Here is a 14,163-nt window from a genome sequence, read left to right on the forward strand (position 1 = left end):
ATGTCATGTTATTGCCACATCACTACCATGTCACCATAATTTGATTTGTTAAATACCACTCGACATTTGTCATATCAGCAAAATGTCAGGTCACCTGAAATGTCATCGGCCATATCAGCAAATGCCACGTTACTTACCACATATCAGTTCTAATTGGTCGGACTATCCACGTCACCTGTCACATGTGTTTTCTTCCTAAATTTGTTTTGGTCATAACGTATCCATTCGAACTCCGATTCGAGTGATTCAAAAAGTATTGAATTCTTGTTTCTAAGCTCTACGCTATAGATAATTTGAAACACTAAAACTACCAATATATATGGATATGGAGACAGTGCACATATCCAGTATAGGAGCATAAAGATGTAAAATAGATTAATATCATAACTGTAGCTTTATTTTTAAAAAAGTATGTTAATAATGTATCTAGCCAAAATGATAAGTATCAAATACAAAGTTCAATAAAAATTTAGGAACAACCGATAAGGAAAAAATAATGAAAAAAAGCTTGAAGACTCGAATTAAAATAAGACAAAATGTAATGAAAAGCAATCCACATATGTAACACGGTCAAGATATTAGTTACGTGTTAGGCTCTTTTTTCTCTCACCCTATTGGTCCATTATTTTCCATGACTTTGACATCTCTCTCTATGAAAATATATATAGAATAGAAAAAGAAGAGCGAATGATCGCCGACCAAGGAACCTATTTTTCAATAACGTACTAAAAAATAACAATAATTTAGGGTACAAATTGTGTTACACATGAGATGCACCCAATGAAATAATATCTTTTTCATTCGACTTTCACACCACCAAACCCACGAATGGGTTTTACATTATATTTATAAGATATTTTAGATTTTGTCGACCCCATTGATACACAGAGAATCAGTTAAAAAAAGGATTTGGCCCTAATCGCCTCGACATTCCTCTGCGACACCCAAAGCCAAGCATGCTTAACTTTTGAGTTTTTACGATTGAGCCACCGAAGAGAAAAGTGCACTACATTAGGTAATGACTATCAATTATTTTAAACATTTTCTTAATCATTCTTCCATGATCTCAGGATTAGATGTGATATCGGTTCATTCATATACTCTTCCTTCTTAGTTGGGCTTCACAATAATATAATCAAATAATTTCATTCTACCCATTTTTTTTATTGAATTTTCTCTTTTATAATACTTTTTTAAATGAGAATTTTGGTAATATTTCCTTTGTTTGATAAGAAAAATGGTCGTGGTGTTATAAAAATTGAGAGAGAGAATATTATGATATGATTATTGTCCTACATGTGTTTTCTAATTAGTGATTTAGTAATGTTTTGTCAATAATTGGGAAAATGTCGTTTTATGGTGGACAAATTTAGCTCATGCCGGACAAAAAGGGCAAAAAACCCTCTCTTTTACAGGAAAAAGGAAAAGAAATAGCCTATTTTTTTTCTTTCTAATTTATTCTTAAATTCACATTTTCTTTTTAGAAAATTAACTTTCTCGTCTTCTATACTTTTGTTTTTCAGCCTGAGAAAATCTCTTTTTTCACATTGGAAAAACGACTAATAATTAGGGTGGGCCCCAACTCCCATTAGAATTTATTCTATATCCTTGGTTTCTAAGAAAAAGCTTTGTAAAACTTGCTTTTTCTTTTCATTTAAAAAATAAAAATAATAATAAAATAAAAAGTGTTGGCGATAAATTTCCGCGAATCACAAATTATCACGTAATTATAATAATAAAATTATATGTCATTAAATTGAGGCCAATTAAATAATGTCACGTATTATCTTTGGGCATTTGAATTGGAACCATCAAATTATATTATAACCATGTGATGATATAAGTTGATCTAATAAGATTGACCACATATGACATATAAATTGATCCAATCAAAATTTGTCATGTCTTATATGGATCCAAGCCCACCTAAACCCCATAAAAAACTCTACAAATAGAGGGATTCATTCACCTAATAAGATCAACAAGCTGTCAATAGGTCGATCAAGACAAACAAACCGTCAATAGGTCGATCAAGATCAACAAGTCGGATAAATATTAGAGATTGTATGAATCTCAAATATCAACACAAATTTATTTAGTCACGAAATATAATTCCTCCGAAAATCACAAAAAGTTGCATTGTTTTTTTCTCTCTCAATGCTATTTGCTAAAAGCATGCATAAAACTTAAAGACACAATCATAATCTTTAAAAGAAAAAAGAAAACAAAAGGAAAAAATAAATAAATATATATATATCTGACTTTTGCAATTTTATGAGCTAGTTTGCACAAATCTCAAAGATAATTGGTGTACCTTAAACGTAATTAAAAGTTTGGTTGTCTTCCACTTTTTTAAGACCAACTTCACTATATAACCCATAAATTAATTATTTGTATTAATGAACGGTGATACATAGCATTTGAAATTTACCTTCATTATTAATAGTCATGTTGAATATTTTTTTTTCAAATTTTATAAGAAAAGGTATACGTCTTTGATCAAAGATATATTGTTTAAATATGTAGTTTATTTCTCACATTTAAAAAATAAATTTTGTCTTTCAAAATTTTTTTATCCTTTCTTTTTAGTACTAGATCCATGTCATGTTATTGACTTCGTCGGATCTATCTTTCAAGAGACCATGGAGGAAAAACAAAATTTTTCAAGAAAAATAACACTTCGTTTTGATTCAGATTCACATGGATTCATTTCATTAATTTCTTATTTTTATTATATTTTATACAACAAAATTTATACACATTATATTCATAGATTTTAATAATGAATTTTGAATACTATATTTTAACATGTAAAATCTAATCAAATAATATCTTTATCTATTTCTTTCCCCCTCCCTAAATATTCTTTTTGGTGGAGAAAGTTGGTTTGCGTTGCTGAGGAGATTTTAAGAGGGTGGAATAAGATTGTTCAAAGTTCCAATATAATATAATCTAATCTAAATCTAACCTATATATGATAATAAAAGGTTTTACCAAATCCAATTTGGTTTGTTTATGAGTGTGTTTTTGAAAATATAAAGAGGAACTGCCGGTTGTTCAAATTAATTATGGTCAGCACTAAGCTAAGTTCTTTTTAAAATTACAATTTCTAAAATAAGATATTAACTAATTATAAGAATAATTGGGTCAAAAGTTCCAGTGTCAAGGAAAAATATATTTTTTATCAAGTCGTGTCGTTTCTAAGTAATCAAAAGCGATTTTCCAGCCATTCATGAAGCTTAATGTGCAATTAATTATGTTAATTTAGAAGTTCAACTTAGGCTGTAGTGGTTTATGACCTAATTACATTAGGGGAATGTGTTTTTTTTAAGATAAAATATTGTACAGAATTAAATTAGAAACTCTCTCCAAGGAACTCGACAAAATAGTAACTTCGGGAGAAGGGGTGCCAACTCACAAAGGGGGTTGTAGTGAGGTAAGATTCGAACCTACGACCAATCAATTAACAGCCGACCGCTCCACCACTGAGCTACTGAGGAACAACGGGAAATTATTTCTCATAGAATTCAATTCTCGTTCTCAACCCATGACCAATATGAGCTCGAGGTTTCCTTCGTAACTCCCAGAACTTCTTCATAGTGGCTCCGTTCCATGCCTCATTTCATAGAGAACCTCAAAGTGGCTCTATTTCATTATATTCCATCCATATCCCAATTCCATTCATTTAATATCCCTGTGGTGTCTTTTTTCTTTTTTCTACCTATACCCTTTCTTTTTTTTTTTTTCATAGGAATTCCGCATATTTTCACATCTAGGATTTACATATACAACATATATCACTGTCAAGAGTGAAATTTTTTTTATTTCAATATTTTGATAATCACAATTTTTTATGGCAGGATCTTGCTCTATGTAGATGGCCACTCCGATATGAAATAACACCGTAGAATTTTCACATAGTATTTTTTTTTTCTTTAAAAAAGCAATAATTCATAGATGTTTTATCAGTGTTTTTTTTTTAATTATTCAAACACCTCATCTTCGACTTCTTATTAATCAATAATGCATTTTATATCTCCCCAATTATTCCCTGTCCAAAATTTTCAAACTGTTTGGACACAAAATTCTCCCTCATTTTTCACTAAACTCCCTCTTCAAACACATTTTTCTCCCACCAATATAAATTTTAAGATCGAGGACCAATATATAATTTTGGATTTGGAGGTGAAAAAAAGAGAAACAACGTGTTCAAAGAGCGGATGACAGACCAAATATAAACTAAAAGCACTATGAACTCAGAGTAAGATTAAATAGGTGGCAACTCTTTTTTCTTTTTTCCGTTTTCTGAGAATTGATAGGTTACAACTTGCAATATTGATGATGATTGGTATATTGGTAAAGGGAAAGCATATCCGAAATGGATGTACTTTAGTCACATATCCATTATATGTTCCACTTCCACAAAAACTAGAAATTCAAGATAATCAAATCTCTACAAAATAATTACAATCTTCAATACACTTTCCATTCTATTTTCTTTAATTATAACAGAATGGATAATTTTTTTTTTTCTTTTCAAAGGGAGTGCACGAAAAAGTAGGTATAATTTCACTATGTAACAAAATTTATAAGATTGATCACTATATTAGATTTCACCGAAAGCGAAATTAGATTAAATTTGGGGGTATGAACTCATTCATATTACTTTGTGAAGGCTCTCCTTCCTCACAACTTCATGGAACCCTCCTAAAAATTTCATAATTAGCTTAATTTAGGTGGTTGAAGTTTTTGTTCACCGACCCACGTGGCAATTGCAAAATTTACTTGATAAATTTCTATTGGTATTGCTTATCACAATGAAAAATCTAAGATTTTGTTTTGTGGGTACGATTTTGTGCAGACTACACACAGCTAAGAACCCACAATAATCCTTAAAAATATAATTTGCCAATTAAGAGTCAAGTCAACCCCCAGTGTACCTTTTTGGCAATTTTTTCAACGCTTTACACGAATTTGAAGAATGTTGATACTATAAATCCACAGAATTATACTCTCTTTGGTTCATTGGGTTTGTGTTTCTGATCAGGTATTTTATTCCATTAATGGGGTCTTGCGTAAGCACTATTGGGGCTGAAAATGGAAGCCAAATCCGTTCTGCAGGAGCAACGAGCTCGTCGGCGTCGGTTCATCCAAGTCCACGAACCGAGGACGAGATTTTGCAGTCCTCAAATCTGGGGAGGTTCTGCTTTAACGAACTGAAGAAGGCGACGGGCAATTTCCGGCAGCGGAGCATGGTGGGCGAGGGTGGTTTCGGGAGCGTGTTCAAGGGCTGGATCGACCCCCACTCCCTCACCGCCACCAAGCCCGGCACCGGCATCTCCATTGCCGTTAAGCGCCACAACCAAGATGGTATGCAAGGCCACAACGAATGGTTGGTTCGTATCGATTGAAATGTTGTCTTTTTACTTATATATCATAGTTTTAATTTTATTCTATAAGTTAACATGTGGGGTATTGTTGGAATTTAAAGGCAGAAATTAACTATCTGGGGCAGCTGCATCATCCTAATTTGGTGAAACTTATTGGTTATTGCTTGGAGAATGAGCACCAGCTTCTGGTCTATGAGTTCATGTCGCGGGGTAGTTTGGACAATCACCTTTTTGGAAGTGAGTTTAGTAAAAATTTCAAAGTTATTTATTTATTGGGGGTTTTATGAAATTACAAAATGTGATAAATTGAGAGTGAATAAATATTTAATTTTTCAGGAGGATCTGGGTCTCAACCATTGTCATGGAAGCTGCGTATGAAGATCGCACTGGACGCTGGGAGGGGTTTGGAGTATTTACATGGTGAAAAAGTTATCCATCGTGATTTCAAATCCTCAAACATTCTTCTTGATGCGGTATAATTATATAATATGCAATGCAAATTTATGTACTTTAATTGTTACACACTCAACTTCTTAATTAATTCTCTAATAATATGTTCTCAACTAATTATTACAGAATTACGAGGCTAAAATCTCAGATTTTGGATTGGCCAAGGACGGGCCAGAGGGGAATCAAAGCCATGTTTCGACCCGGTGCATGGGTACCTATGGCTACGCGGCTCCTGAATATATGGCCACAGGTAAGTATCAACACACAAAATTAAAAGTTAAGGACTAAAAACATGTAATTCTGAACTTGAATTTGGTGAATTTGGAAGGTCATCTAAAGGCGAAGAGCGACGTGTACAGTTTCGGGGCTGTTCTACTGGAGATTTTATGTGGGAGACGAGCGCTAGATTCAACAAGGCCACCGAGAGAACAGAATCTAGTGGAGTGGGCGAGGCCTTATGTGAGCAGCAGACGGCAAGTTTTGAGAATTATGGACGGCAGAATTGAGGGGCAGTACTGTGTAAAGAAGGCATTTACAGCAGCAAAGCTTGCTTTAAAGTGCCTCTCGGAAGACCCCAAACGCAGGCCTTCCATGGATGAAGTGGTGATGGAATTGGAGCAACTTCAGGATTTTGAATAAGTGAAGAAGAAGAAGAAGAAGAAGCCAGCCAGCCAAGGCACAGGATTTTGGTTAAGTTCAGCCCATTATGAGGAAAGAAAGGCAGAAACAATTATTATTAATTCTGCATTTCGTTAATTTGGGTTCAAAACGTAAACGTGAGACATATTGATCATGTAAATGTGAAGGAATTAATGTGTTTAATTTTGGAGCATATGCAATTTCGTCTCTACCTTACCTAATAGTATCTTTTCACAATGTGTTTTTTGTTGAGGTTTTTCTACTTCCGATCCCTTTTTTGCTTTTCAACACGGCCTCCCTGTTGTTTTTCCAAGTACATTTTACTTTCTTTCAGATTAGGTTCAATCACACCCGCTTTTTTGACTTATATATATATATATGTCTATTTTGTCGTGATATTTCAAAAAGTTTCTAAATATTATTACGTCTTTGAATTTTTTCAAGATTTGTATCTATGATTTATATAGTTTAAGAAGTTTTTAGTAACTGTACAATCTTTTAGTACAGGACCCAACAACGCCAAATTGTCTTCATAATGGAACCGAAGACAAATCAATCTAAAAATGGTGAGATGACTGAAGGATTTTTTTTATTGATTTTCTTTTTACTTTCTTTCATTTTAGATTCAATCACACAAATTTGGTGATCTATTTAGGCTTTTAGAGTCAAGTAATTTTGTTCCAATATTTTAAAAAGTTTCTAAATGTTAGTCAAAATTTATATATGGAGAGAGAGAGGGGAGAGAGAGAGGCCGGATGAGTTCAAATTAAATCACTGTTAATTATAATAATAGAGCCATAAATCCTAGCTTTCAGAGACGGATTCATCTCCTATTTTCAATCTTTTCTCTCAATCTTCGAAGGACCTATCGAAAACGGAAGAAATCGTTTTGAAGGCGAAGAGTTTCTGGACTTAAACTTTACATGCAAGTTTCAATTTCGTGAAGAGGGAGGGTAATAAAGCGGCTCACTTGTTGGCTCGATGGGTTCTCCTTCTTCATGAATTTTCGATCTGGATGGAGTATTGGTCACTGTAGTTGAAGAGCGGTTTAGAAATGGAATACTTGGAGGAGCTTCTGTAATGTTTTGCTTTCCTTTTTATTAAAAAAAAATTATAATAATAAGAGAATATTTGGGTGGAAACTTGTATTTCTTCTTATCAATAATATATAATAGAGAATATTTCCAACTCGTATTTCTTACATCCTTTCTATCGATTTGCGATATCACAACACTAGCAAATTGAATCACTCAAAATATATCCTCATTCAAGACCACAAAAATCCATAAATTTTGCCCTAAATCTTTAAAATGAATTTCAGTTAATGAAAAAAAATAATTTTACTATTTATTTAAATTTCATATTTAATTCTATGAAATAAGAATTTTAAGGTCAACTTTTGTAGACACAAGTGTGTCAAGGGTAAAAGATAAATTTAAATATCTTTAAAATCTTTTCAAAAAGTTTAATCTCTTGTCTCATGTCGTGTTTTTACAAACATAACTTGAGTTGGATAAAAAGAATTTGATCAATTTTGACTAACTCCTCAAACAAAGTGGTATAGTAATTAGGGGACCTACGGAAGAGAGTAATTATAAGCACTCCGACATTGGGTTTGACTCAGGTGGTATCTCAAGTGACTGAGGTATATGAGACTTAGGTTGGTTTGTCTTATTCATGACTTGCGACAACCGTGTTCAATAGATCGACTCGACCTCTTGAGGAGATTTGAGGTCTGAGGTGTATTAGTTACTTCACGGTATAGTTACTCCCACGTGTGAATCTCCATGCTGATTTATCATTGTTGTTGCATCGTATATCGACACATGGCCGGTGAGAAATCACCTCCAACAGCTTGCTGTATATTTTTCTTTCACCAATCCATTTAACTCATTATTTTTTAATTTTTGAGATAAAGTACGAACCTTTTAAGAGTTTACTTAATTAATTAAAACACAATGAACTATAAAGTTCTCACAAAAGTTTCAGATAAATTAATATTAAATTTATTATTATTGCATATATACAAAACAAAAAGAGAAACATGTTCAATTTCCAAGAATATTACAAAAATGTCTAACTTCTAAAAAGAGACATGCAGGCTGGCCAATTAATACGTATTAATGTTACTTAATAGAGCTCTGATCGGTTCTTAATGGTCTGATAAGCTTAAACAAATTTTAATTTAATTTTGTATTTTTTGTAAAATTTAAAACTTATATGTAGTATTAATTTGTATTTTTAATTTAATTTTGTATTTGTCAATGCTAAATTGATCCATCTACCTATATTCAATTAAAAGATCATGAATTCGAATTTTCACCTGTCATATGTCGTAGTAAAAAAAAAACTTATATTTCAAACAAATGTAAAAGGTTAGAGTTGCAAAAAATTATCCCATACTAATAATTTGTTAAAGAAACCGTCTGAAGACCCAATTTATCCAAACCCACAAAATTTCAACTTCTAATCATTGAAAAGAAATGAAAATATGCAATGAAACCTAAAAAATAATAACGAACAACAACTCTTTGGCAGTGTTTTGGCCTAATTTCAAGATATTTCAAAATACGATACTTCTTATGATTTTGAAAAATATCCATTTCTCAGAAGTCAAGATCATGAATGAGCACAAAACTGAAGATGGTTGGTTGTTGAATTTTCAACAAATAACTAAAGAAAATAGGGAAAAATATATAAATTAGATTTAATAAAAAAGTCAACACATGGTAACGTCAAGTTTATTCATCATACTTGTGAAAAGTCAAAACCAAAGCTTTTGTTTGGAAAAAAGTGATGTTATCACGAGAGATTCCACATTTCGCTCCACCATACTAAAATATATTACATTTTTCAATCACGGGTATTTTTAAATTTTATTGTACTATAATATAGAAATACATAAATTCCTCGACTTTCAATTATTTCAATGACTAAAAAGAATAAATCTATATTTATAGTGACGATTTAATTGTTTGATTTATTTTTCAACTTGAACAATTTCAATTATTTTTTAAATAATTTGTTGACTAGATCTGTCATATTATATTGATATATAATTTCACCATGTGTTACAACTTACATCACATTAACAAATTAACATAATTAATTTATGATTCTCGACCTGATTAAGATAATAATTTTATATCGCTTATCATGTGTATTAGAATATAAAAATATATTTTTACTAAAAAAAGAACTGTTGGATAATGGAAAGAGAAATATAAATACTTTATTACGTAATTATATATATATTTTTAGTACTAAAAAAAATTGTATATATATATATATTTTAATGGCTTTCGGCGGGACAAATTAACTGCTGTAGCCCACATGACAGGTAAGAGGTCAACTGGTCAACATTGCCGGCCGAAAAATAAAAAATAAAAACAGCAATTGGTCATGTGTAATATTATTTTAAAATGCAGAAATCATAAATTCGGACTAATAAATTAATGTTATTAATTTTAGGGGCTCGCCAGTCTCCATCCTGTTTTAGTGTTTTTTATTTTATGAAGGGTAAGATTGTTTTATAAATTAACAATTCAAAGTTCTAAAAAAAACAAAAAACAAAAACTATTTTTTATCATTTAAAAAAAATTTGTTTGAAGAATATATATTTTTCTTGTATTTTTATTTTATTGCTATCTCAATTAGTTCGAAATTTCAACATTAAAAAAGAGAGGAGGTTCCATATTTATTCTTTAACTTGGTAAGGTTTCTCAAAATTTTTTAATAATTTTATTTTTGTCCAATTTTACGTTTTGTTAGGCCATTTAATGGATTGCAAATAGAAGCCTGATATGAAATTGATGGGACTTAAAAAAAGTTATGATATCAGGTTAGATTTTTTTGTTTAAATTAGTTGGGGTGAGTTTTATGATGTTTATTAAATAGTTTATTTTGTGCATCAATTTGTTAGATCTTTATTTTAGTTTTTTTTTTTTTGAAAATAGATCTTTATTTTAGTTTGAAATCTTTAGATTTTGAGAGATTCTTACATTGCCTTTGGTTGAAATTAGTAAAAAGATTTTAACAAAATCTTAATATAAGGTAAATATTGCAATATATATACCAATTCTAATTCTAATTTAGGTAAACGTTGACTCATATTGTCAAAATAAAGTAAATACCTTGCAAACAACGAAAGCTACTTAAGAAAAACTGTTTAGATTTATGTAAGAAAGCAAATTTGATATATTTTTAAAAACTACAGAACTGTATCTAAACGTAATTTTCATACAGAGCTTAGTTCATCATGTATATTCCAAAAGGGGAGAGCAACTTGGTACTTGGTAGTAAAAACAAACGAACTTTTTGTCTAAAGAGAAGCCAACAAAGATAGTTTTTTAGATGCAAGGGAAAGGGCGAATTGTGTCAAAATCTTTCAATTATTGACTTGAAACCCAAATAAAACTATTAGAGAATAGAGAGCAGCCCACAGCTTTGGGGAAATTAATGCCAATTCTGAATCTAGCCGTTCCCACTTGCTGCTGATGGAGAGTGTGAGTGTATGTAGTTGTAGTTGTAGTTGTAGTTGTAGTTGTAGAGCTTGGCCAAGTCAACCCTTTTAACACTCTCTTTTTTCCCCCCCTCTTTTCTTGATAGGAACGAATAAAGCTGTTTCCCCATAAAACCCCAAACAAGAAACCAAGCCACGCGCATACTTCCAAAATGTATAGTTAACTTGAAGCCTTTCTTTCCAAGTTTTCAACCCCCCAGAAGTTTCTTCCTTCTCCTTTTGAAAATTGAATTCAAATGGGGATTGTTTGACAGCTTGGTCAAGGAAAAGCCTCTACCTTTCACACTTGCAAACACAGAACCAGTTCCCATTCACGGGCTAAGGGCTAAGGCTAGGCTGGGCAGCCCCCCTTTTCGCTCATTTCTCTCCCCTTCTGCTCCTATTCCTATTTTTTTCAGCTGTGGAGCTGCTCTGTCTCGGGCGAGAGCTTTCCTTTGAGCATACGGTTGATGGGGTCCTGCCTCAGTGCTAGGATTAAAGCTGAGAGCCCTCTTCACAATGGTTTCAACCTCTTCTTTAACCTTGCATTTACTTTTAGGTTTTCTAATTTCTGCTCTTATTTGCTACTTTGATATATTTCGCATGGTTGGTTATTGGGTTGTCTCTGATTTAGATTGTGATTTGTGTTATCTTTGATTGATAAAACGGTTGGATTGGAGAGACCAATTTTGGAATCTTTTTGTCCAGTTCATGTCAAACAAAGGGTTACTTTGTTAGAAGATGCGGGTTTGTAAAAAGTTTCTACTTTTAGGATTTTCCTTCCATATGTGTCTGGTGGGAAAACTGAAGCAGGCATTTGGTTGATTTTGTACTGAGTATTACTGATTATGTCTTCTCTGATGAGGAAATCTTTTTCTTAAATTTCAAATCAACTTCAAAACTAAAACAAGAAACCTTGTGAAGCATCAATTTTCGTGTTAGCTGCCAACGAATGACTCTTTGCTTCTGCTTTTGTAATAAGAGTTGTATGTAACGCCTGGACAGGGTTGAACTCGAAATATGCAAGCAAAGATGGAAACGATAAAGGCAGTTCAACCAGCAATTCCTTGTCTGCCTCGACCCCTCGGACTCCTCGAACAGAGGGCGAGATCTTGCAGTCCTCCAACTTGAAAAACTTTACCTACAATGAGCTTAAAACTGCCACCCGAAACTTCCGGCCAGATAGTGTCCTGGGAGAGGGCGGTTTCGGTTCTGTCTTTAAGGGGTGGATTGATGAGCAGTCCTTTGCAGCTACCAAGCCTGGGACTGGCTTGGTCATTGCAGTAAAAAGGCTGAACCAGGAAGGTTTCCAGGGTCACAGAGAATGGCTGGTTAGTATCGTTTTATTGCCCATTGTAGATGGTTTGATTTGTCATATTTTGTACTTCGAGCTAGTTATCAGATATGATAGCAAATTATAGCTTTGAGTTTGGAAAGGATGATGATACCTTTGTATTTCAGTTCCAAATATAAAGTAGGATTAATTTGTGGATGTCTCAATTTACAGACAGAAATTGACTATCTGGGACAGCTGCATCATCCTAATCTTGTGAGATTGATTGGCTTTTGCTTAGAGGATGAACATCGACTTCTCGTGTATGAGTTTATGCCCCGGGGTAGCCTGGAAAATCATTTATTTAGGAGTAAGTTATTCACTTATTTCACCTGTTCAATTACTTCAACACTCTCACTGCACGAACAACAAAATTAAAAGTATGTAGTTGTATTGCAAGAATGACTTAGATCTTCCTTTTTACTTTTTGGGGGAATTAGGGAGTTCTAACTTTCAACCTCTATCATGGAGCCTCCGAATGAAAGTTGCCCTCGGTGCCGCTAAAGGTCTAGCTTTTCTACATAGCGATGAAGCGAAAGTAATCTACCGGGACTTCAAAAGCTCTAATATCTTGCTTGATTCGGTATGCGAAACAATTCATCCTTTTCGAACCTATGTTTCTGAAATTTTTGTTAAATTTGATCTCATTTGTTTTGAGCTTCGAAATGACAGAACTATAATGCGAAGCTCTCTGATTTCGGATTGGCCAAGGATGGACCTTCAGGTGATAGAAGCTATGTTTCTACTAGGGTAATGGGAACGTATGGCTATGCAGCTCCTGAATATATGATCACAGGTATCCAAAATCAGTCTTTTGAGCGAATGAGAACATATATGGCAAATTTTGCAAGAAGCCTATCTACTTATGCATTGGAAATTTCCAAACATCTAACCAAAAATTCGGCCAAAACTGCTTGCTTTCTGATACAGTTAGAAGCACTTATTTCTGTTCTGTCTCCAAAATGAATGCTAGACCGACGAATATTACGTTGTAGAAAGCGTTTGTGGTTACAAGACAACTATAAATTTACTTTCTAGTTTATGAATAGTCGTACTCTAGATCAGTAACAAACATGATAAGTATGACTACTTGGTATAAAATGCCTAAACCTGGATACATTCTCTTCTTTTGAAGGTCATCTAACTGCCAAGAGCGACATATATAGTTTTGGAGTTGTTCTTCTCGAAATCTTATCGGGGAGACGAGCTATAGACAAAAACCGACCATCTGGAGAACACAACCTAGTGGAATGGGCAAAGCCTTACCTCACTAGCAAAAGAAGAGTTCTCCAAATGATGGACGCACGTATCGAAGGCCAGTATTCTACGGGAGCAGCGCTGAAAGCAGCTAAACTTGCCATTCAATGCATATCCACCGTACCCAAGTTAAGGCCGAACATGAACGCAGTGGTGAAAATATTGGAGCAGCTTCAGGATTCCAGTGAAACCGGTGGGTCAAGGGGCCCTGTAAGCGAACCCCTTAAAAATTATAGTCAAGGCAGCAGTAGTGGCTCCACAAATAACAAAGCTATTTCATATCCTAGACCATCTGCTTCTGTACTCAATCTATAGAAAATGAGATGAAATAAAAGGTAAAGATTGTGTTTGGATAACACACTCATGTTTGTACTAAAACACTGTATAGTTGTTTCTTTGCTTAATTTTTTCCCGAATCTGTTTCTCCTTGTGTTTCCTGTTCTGACTCGATAAGAATAAGATTGAATTCCACTAAGACTAGGCATCAGAAGTTTGAAACAACTTGTTCCAAACATAAAGCTTTAACCAAATGAAAAAGATATAGAGTTGAATATAGTGGAAAAGTTGAAATGACATCGGGTTTCTGCATGTAA

At 33.2% G+C, this 14,163-nt stretch overlaps 2 protein-coding genes across 3 annotated transcripts; both read left to right on the plus strand.

Moving 5' to 3' along the window:
* The first annotated feature begins 4,889 nt into the window (after positions 1-4,889).
* LOC111006406 (receptor-like cytoplasmic kinase 176) lies at positions 4,890-6,700 on the plus strand. 2 transcript variants are annotated; one of them, XM_022278340.2, is made up of 5 exons: positions 4,890-5,396; positions 5,492-5,627; positions 5,727-5,863; positions 5,967-6,090; positions 6,169-6,700. In XM_022278340.2, exons 1-5 carry the CDS (start codon positions 5,064-5,066, stop codon positions 6,477-6,479), a joined length of 1,041 nt encoding a protein of 346 aa, XP_022134032.1. In that variant the 5' UTR covers positions 4,890-5,063; the 3' UTR covers positions 6,480-6,700. The 2 variants fall into 2 exon arrangements, with proteins under 2 accessions (XP_022134032.1, XP_022134033.1); XM_022278341.2 differs by having other exon boundaries at positions 5,237-5,370.
* Positions 6,701-11,057: 4,357 nt separating this feature from the next.
* Positions 11,058-14,045, plus strand: LOC111006767 (receptor-like cytoplasmic kinase 176). The gene is made up of 6 exons (XM_022278857.2): positions 11,058-11,502; positions 11,986-12,311; positions 12,488-12,623; positions 12,754-12,896; positions 12,986-13,109; positions 13,449-14,045. Exons 1-6 carry the CDS (start codon positions 11,451-11,453, stop codon positions 13,883-13,885), a joined length of 1,218 nt encoding a protein of 405 aa, XP_022134549.1. The 5' UTR covers positions 11,058-11,450; the 3' UTR covers positions 13,886-14,045.
* Positions 14,046-14,163: the final 118 nt, after the last annotated feature.

This window comes from Momordica charantia, assembly GCF_013281855.1.
Source record: "Momordica charantia cultivar OHB3-1 chromosome 4 unlocalized genomic scaffold, Mcharantia_2.0 BLBB01000004.1, whole genome shotgun sequence".
NCBI lineage: Eukaryota > Viridiplantae > Streptophyta > Magnoliopsida > Cucurbitales > Cucurbitaceae > Momordica > Momordica charantia.